This window comes from Pleurodeles waltl, chromosome 1_2 (assembly GCF_031143425.1).
Source record: "Pleurodeles waltl isolate 20211129_DDA chromosome 1_2, aPleWal1.hap1.20221129, whole genome shotgun sequence".
NCBI classification, from domain to species: domain Eukaryota; kingdom Metazoa; phylum Chordata; class Amphibia; order Caudata; family Salamandridae; genus Pleurodeles; species Pleurodeles waltl.
The window spans coordinates 1,158,275,926-1,158,283,483 of NC_090437.1; the positions used below are offsets into that span (position 1 = coordinate 1,158,275,926).

The 7,558-nt window shown below is 47.5% G+C and overlaps 1 protein-coding gene across 1 annotated transcript; it reads right to left on the bottom strand.

Annotated features, from left to right (window-relative positions):
- Nucleotides 1-1,062: 1,062 nt before the first annotated feature.
- LOC138256425 (zinc finger BED domain-containing protein 5-like) lies at nt 1,063-2,211 on the bottom strand. Its single transcript, XM_069205861.1, has one exon. It carries the CDS (start codon nt 2,209-2,211, stop codon nt 1,063-1,065), a length of 1,149 nt encoding a protein of 382 aa, XP_069061962.1.
- Between the last annotated feature and the right edge of the window lie 5,347 nt (nt 2,212-7,558).

Sequence of the window (7,558 nt, forward strand, 5' to 3'; positions counted from 1 at the left end):
GCCGGCCCAGAGGAAATGTCTGAATGGCCGCAGCGGTCTTTTGACCGCGGTGCGGTCATTTGGCGGCGGTACCTTGGCGGACGGCCTCCGCCGTCCGCCAAGGTTAAAATCACCCCCTTTGTGTCCGTTCCTTCCCAAATGGTTCAATAGGGCAATGGTGTCAGCTGTACAGTCACTTTCTGTCTTGGACACGATCAGCAAATCGTCAATATACTGTACCAAGGTTGATTCAAATGGTAATTCCAATGATTCCAAATCTTTCTTTAGAATCCGATTGAAAATTGATGGTGACTCCGAAAACCCTTGAGGGATTCGACACCAACTTTAGACCCTGTCCAAAAATTTGAAACAAAAAAGAAATTGGCTGTCCTCATGAAGAGGCACAGAAAAGAATGCTTGTGACAAGTTGACGACTGAGAACCACTCAGCATCACAGGGAATTTGAAACATTATCACAGCTGGATTTGGTACTACGGGACAACATTTGACTATTATGTCATTTATTTTCCTCAAATCCTGAACAATCCGGACCTTTCCACTCGGTTTTATTAATCCCATGATTGGTGAATTACATGGACTACTTAGCACTTCTTTCAGTACTCTCTGTTTCACAAACTCGTCAATGAGTTGGGCGACTTTCATGAGGGTGTCTTGTGCCATATGGCAGTGGTTCCCAAACTTTTTCGACCGGCGGCTCCCTTCACCTACATTGGCCATTGCCCGCGGCTCCCCATTATGTTACTTTTTTTTTCGGGTGGGCGATGTAAGCCCAGCCTCAGGAGTACTTCAAATTTTCTCCCTGCAAATAATTGGGATGTAGGCGATGAAGGTATTATCATATTGGTAACAAAATAAAAATACAAGTTGTTTACTTTTTATTCAGTTAAGTCAGAAACAATACAATATCAAGAGCCAAAAATGTTTCCACGAATTAGCAACCTTTTTTGAACACATGTAAGATTAACCACACAACAAAGTTCTGTAGTAAATGTTTTTTAATTAACAAGAAAAAACAGGGAGTCTGAATGTGAACAAAATAGAAAGGCCTATGTTTAGAAAATCCTAGTGAGATGGATGTGCTTGTTTTTCTTTACAAAGCTCCTCAAATCTTGGTGTTATTTTTGAGATCGTAACACGCATTTCTTTTTCAAGGTGAATTTTTGCCCTATATTTTGACTTTATCACTGCAACTGCTGAGAAACCAGCTTCAAAAAGGTAGGAAGTAGCAAACGGGATCAAAACACGCAGGGCAATCTTGCTAATCACTGGGTATTCATCTTGAGTTTGGCACCAAAACTCAAGCAGTGACAGAGACTGGAATTGTACTTTCAATGTTGAGTCACTTGAAATGTCAATGAGCTGTTCTGCTTCCTCGTTATTGAAATGCTGAGGTATCTCAGCATTGAAGGGATCTCTCACCCATTTTATTGGCTCCACTTCATCCTCTGGGAAATATTTCTGAAGGCAAAAATGCAGTTGTGACAAATACAGAACAAAAACTGTCCTCAGTTCCTCCTTTAATGCCATCTCATTGTCTTGCAGAAACTTGTGCAATGAAGAAAAACATTTATAGTCACCTTTGCTTACACTGCCTTTCCAAAGGATGACTTTTTTCTTAAACCCTGAAACTTTGTCGGAGAGCTGCAAGATGTTAGTATTATTACCTTGCAAGGACTTCAGTGTGTTCAGTTTTTCAAAAAGATCCGAAAGAAAAGCCATTTGTATTAGAAAGTCTGCATCAATAAATGTGTCAGCAAAACAATGTTCATCATCGTGTAGATATGAGTATCTTTCATTCCTAAGCTCATACACCCTAAGCATGGAGTTACCGAGAGACAGCCATCGAGAACTGCTGTAGAACAAGAGGCATGAGTGTTCGGCACCCATGTCTTCACACAGCTTAGCAAAAAATCTTGCTTTCATTGGTCTTGTTTTAATAAAATGTATCACTTTGGTGACTATTTTCAGAATATTATGCAGTTCTTCACTGAGGTTTCCTGCTGCTAGTGCTTCTCTGTGTATTATACAGTGTGTCCAAATAGCATTAGGTGCTTCAGACCGTATGCGAGCTTGAAGTTCTTGGTAGCATCCAGCCATTGAACGACCCCCGTCTGTACAAACTCCAACACATCTCTCCCAGTCAATATGATTCTGTACCATAAAATCATCCACAACCGCAAACAAATCTTGACCGGTAGTTCCACCTTTCATTTCCTTACAGAACAACAAATCCTCAACTATTTTTTTTTCATTTTTCATTAACAAACCTGACATACCAAATAAGATGGGTGTCTTTTTGGTTGTCTGTTGCCTCGTCCAGTTGGAGTGCAAAGTCTTTGCCTTTTAAGTTACAGATGAGCTGATCGTTAATATCGTCAGCCATATCGTTTATCCTCCGGCTGATAGTATTATTAGAAAGAGGCACTTTGAGCAGCTGTTTACCAGCATCTTCGCCAAGCATGATGGTTACCATATCAACAGCAGCAGGCAAAATCAGCTCTTCTGCAATTGTGTGTGGTTTTTTACACTGTGCAACACGATAGGCCACTTTATAAGAAGACAAGAGGGCGTTACTGTTAACTTTGGCTTGTTTTGAGAAAGTGGTCTTTTGTAACTTGGCTTCTGTTAGTTTTCTTTGGAAAAATTCCCTTGGCTTTCCAACCACATTTGGTTGAAGACTTTCAAGATGACGCTTTAGTTTACTTGGAAGCATGGATTCTAAAGCCAAAACTTTTAAACAGATTACACATTGAGGACGCTCCTCATTATTAACCTGTACACATGTGAAACCATAATCTAGATACCTGTGATCATACTTTCTGTACTTGGTTTTTCGCTTCCCATCCTCTTTTTTCTCTGAAGAACCTGAGACTTCACTTTGCTCAGACGAACTTGAACTCAGTATTAAAAATCTCTTCATTGTCAATCATAAAGATGCCAATCAGTTCACACGTAGAAGAGAAGAGAAGAAAGGGAAAGACTGAGGAAGAGAAAAACGAAATAGTGTCACAATGGTAGAAAACAGAAAGCTGCAAGAGTGAGCTGAACACTGTGCCACTTCAGTCTTTAGTCCCAGCCATATGCAAATCAGTCTTGACCCTGCTCCAATGTGAAGAGTGTGAACAGTGCAGCCCAAACTGCCTGACCAGTTCTTCCCTTAACCAGAGCACAACACAATTCATGACTGGTTTTGCCCTTATTAGGGATCACTAGCCAAATATTGCTTGGCTCCAGTGCCACAATGTGCCACAATGTGCCAGGGGCCCACACCTGGGCCTACCCGCACACTGAAGTATACAGAAAAAAAATGCTTGATTTAATCTCAACCACTAGCAGTTTCTCAGGTCCCCATCCCTCCAGTCCATCTTTATTTTGCACACTGTGCCACCTCTATTTGTATTCAGCCATAAGCGAATCAGTCTTGACCCTACTCCAATGGGCATAGTCCAGCCCGACTTTAATGGTCGTATAGCCATGTTGCTTACCTGGGGAAATTTGTATGGGAAATCTCCTAAGAAGTGTATAATGATGAGAACGAGCGCCTTTGTAATGTGTGACCTAACTAGTCTTGTGTTTTGGAAAGAAAAAAATTCTGTCATTTGAAAGCGTTTGTTTTCCGGGAGAATTAACAGTTATGTTAGTCTGCAGGTTCTAATCAAAACGTTGGACCCTGGCACTTATTCCATTACAAATTAAGCAGGGAATGCGTGTGTTGTATTACAAACACGAACAAACACCCTTCCACACTCAGTGCTGGGAGCGCCCTCCCTGGCAGAGACTCTTCCCGGCCTCGCAGCTGAGCACGAGGACACAGAGGGGGTCATTCTGACCTCGGCGGTAAAAGGCCTACATCGCCGGTCAGAACTCCGCCATACTACCGCCACGGCCATTCTGACCACCAACTGTGAAACCGCCTAAAACCCGACATCCAAGGAAGGCCGCCTCATCAGCGGGCCGCGGAAAACTGGAGATGACCAAACCTCCACCGCCACGCCAACACAAACACGCCCATGCCATTCTGACCCACGAATCCACGCGGCGGTCTTTCAACCGCGGTATTCCATTGGCGGTACACACCGCCGCGGTCAAAATACACACACCATTACAAAACACAGCCACATTGGACAATTTGAAATACACACACCTGACACACATACAAACAACAATCCCACACATCCAATCAACTATAAAACACACACCCACACCACCCACAAACCCCTACGACCGAAGGGCCCTCACCACCATCATGGCAGCCTACCACCACTCCCAAGAGACGATGGCGACGGTACTGGCCAGGTTCCAGGAGATCCAGGCACAGCAGGAGGAACGCTACATGGGGTTCACCAATCAACTCACCAACATCTCTACCGCTATGGGGAGCATAGTCCAGGCCCTCAACCGGATAGAAGACACGTTGCGGGATCATGTGGCACCACAGAGGGCCCCTGTCACTAGCCCGGACCAGGAACAGCCTACCACCTCCGCCGGCACTAGTGGACAGGAGGCCCCACCACAACGACAGGCAACCAGAACCCCACCTCCTGCTGAAGAACAACCACCCCGCAAGAGGAGCCTGAGATCTAAAAAATAGACAGAGTAGGATGTCAAGACCCCCGCCAGCATGAGATATCCCCTGAAGTCATCCCACTGTCCCACATTGCCACCCTGTCCAACCTTGAACTGCCCCTGCTCCATCCTTCCACAGGCATATGGACAATGCACCTGTGAGACTGAGAACTGGACTCTGCCATGGACATTACTCCACCCCCACCCATCAGCGTGTTAATATCATGTACCATTATATAGCACAAAAAATAAATCACTCAATGCACTGAAATCAATCAGGAGTCAGCCTGTATTATTTACAAATGTATATCACATTACAGACCAATCATGTTCTGTTAACTTTGTGCTGAACACATACCGAGATCAATAAGCATTGGTCCATGGGCTAACCAAGCAGAAGTCACGCAGTGGGTCATACAGCACTGAAAAGGGAAGGGAAAATCAAACATCAGTTTAAAAGAACTGGGGGGTCATAGACAAAGTTGAGAAGCAGGAGGCTTTCAGGAAAAGTAAAATGGCGTGGGTGATTCTTACCTGTGTGCTACTGAAAATACTGTTGGATAACTCTGTCCCTGTTGTCTGTGTCGTCCTCAGAGTCTTCCTCCTCTTCACTCTCCGCAGGCTCCACAGCTGCTTCAACACCACCATCTGGACCATCCTCCTGCAGGAAAGGCACCTGACGTCGCAATGCCAGATTGTGAAGCATACAGCAGGCCACGATGATCTGGCACACCTTCTTTGGTGAGTACATCAGGGATCCCCCTGTCATATGCAGGCACCTAAACCTGGCCTTCAGGAGGCCAAAGGTCCTTTCTATGATCCTCCTAGTTCGACCATGGGCCTCATTGTACCGTTCCTCTGCCCTGGTCCGGGGATTCCTCACTGGGGTCAATAGCCAAGGCAGGTTGGGGTAACCAGAGTCACCTATTAGCCACACACGTTGTCCCTGTAGCTGTTCCATTATATGAGGGATGCTGCTATTACGCATCACATACGCGTCATGCGCTGAACCAGGGAACATGGCATTCACATGGGAGATGTACTGGTCAGCCAAACAGACCACCTGGACGTTCATAGAATGGTAATTTTTCCTGTTTCTGTACACCTGCTCATCGTCTTTTGGGGGGACTAAGGCCACATGGGTCCCATCAATGGCACCAATTATGTTGGTAATATGTCCAAGGGCATAAAAATCACCCTTCACAGTGGCCAAATCAACCTCCTCAGGGAATATAATGTAACTCCGCATGTGTTTCGTCAGGGCAGACAACACTCTCGACAAAACTTTGGAAAACATGGGCTGAGACATTCCAGATGACATGGCCACTGTTGTCTGGAATGAGCCACTTGCAAGAAAATGGAGGACTGACAGCACCTGCACCAGAGGGGGAATTCCTGTGGGTTGGCGGATGGGGGACATCAGGGCTGGCTCCAGCTGGGCACACAGTTCATGGATAGTGGCACGGTCAAGTCGGTATCGTAGGATGATGTGGCGTTCTTCCATTGTCGACAGGTCCACCAGCGGTCGGTACACGCGAGGATTCATCCTTCTCCTCGCAAGTCCCAGCGGACGGTGCCTAGGAAGGACAACATGGAGCACAGAGTCAAACTAATCACTGGTACTTTCACCACAGCTTTCATAGCACACGGTTATCTCTGTATTGAAAGGCATGTATGTGTGGCAATGCAAGGCCTAGGCCTGTGTGTCGCAGTAGAAATTATGCCATGTGGGCCCTTGAAATGGCGGCTGCCTGACCTATGAAGTGGGACAATGGGATGTGAGGTCAATGCGCTGGCGGAGCACACCGTGGCAGTAGGCTGTCGAAGACCGCTATACGAATACGTATTGGTTAACATTGAAGCCTATGGGTTTCTGGAGCCAATGACGATGTGCGCCGGCGGTCGCGGTACGCACCGCCGTGGTACGCACCGCCGCGGGCGTGACCGCCATTTTCTATCTGCTTAATCACTCGAGACCTGATCATCCACAGGAGAGGACCTATACTGCAAGTGCTGCTGTGACCTCGGTCTGGAAGTGACAATGGCTGCTGCGACTGGGGAAAGGGCCCCTGCCTTCACGTCTGAAGAGTTGGAGAAGCTCGTGGATGGGGTCCTCCCCCAGTATGCGTTACTCTACGGTCCTCCAGACCAACAGGTAAGTACACCGGGTGCACATGGAACGGACGATGCCTGTGTGGAGTGGGGTGGATGTAAGTTGGTGGGGTGGGGGGCGATGGAGGAGTGCAACGCACGACAGATGAGAGCATGTGCCATATGGCAAGGTTGGGGAGGGGGGGCCAATCACATCTAACATGCAGTAAATTGATGAATGTTTCCTTCCCACCCTGTACATGTCACATAGGTCAGCGCCCATCAGAAAGTCGAGATTTGGCGTGCCATCGCCAAGGAAGTCCGGGCCCTGGGGGTCCACGTCAGACGGGGCACCCACTGCCGCAAGAGGTGGGAGGACATCCGCCGCGGGACCAGAAAGACCGCCGAGTCAATGCTGCGGATGGCCTCCCAACCTAGGAGTGGTGCCAGTCGTACCCTGACCCCCCTGATGTCCCGGATCCTGGCGGTGGCCTACCCTGATTTGGATGGGCGCTTGAGAGCATCACAGCAGACACAAGGGGGTGAGTATCAGCACATTCTGCTATCTTTCTGTGCAGTGGAGGCGTCTGGGTGGGGGAGGAGGGTTGTGGGTGACATTAGGCCAGGGCGCTTTCTGTAGTGTAGTCCTCTCCCTTAGGCATGGCCCTGTGCTCCCAGCCCCCACCTCTGTAGGGTGACAAGTACAGCTATTGATGGTCCAGCCTCACACATGTGCGCCTTTGTCGTCTCTTGACCTGTTGTCCTAGTCAGAAGTACTGAGTAGTGTACCCCGAATGCGCGGCTTAGTGCATGAGGCTCCTGTGTCTGTCCTCTCCGCCAACGGTGTTGACATTGCATGCACTCAACCTGGTCTTCTTTTTTCTCCCCCCACCCTTCTTCT

What these genes read in the sequence shown, in the direction of transcription:
- LOC138256425 (XM_069205861.1), bottom strand. Translation starts at nt 2,211, where the DNA reads ATGAAAGGTGGAACTACCGGTCAAGATTTGTTTGCGGTTGTGGATGAT.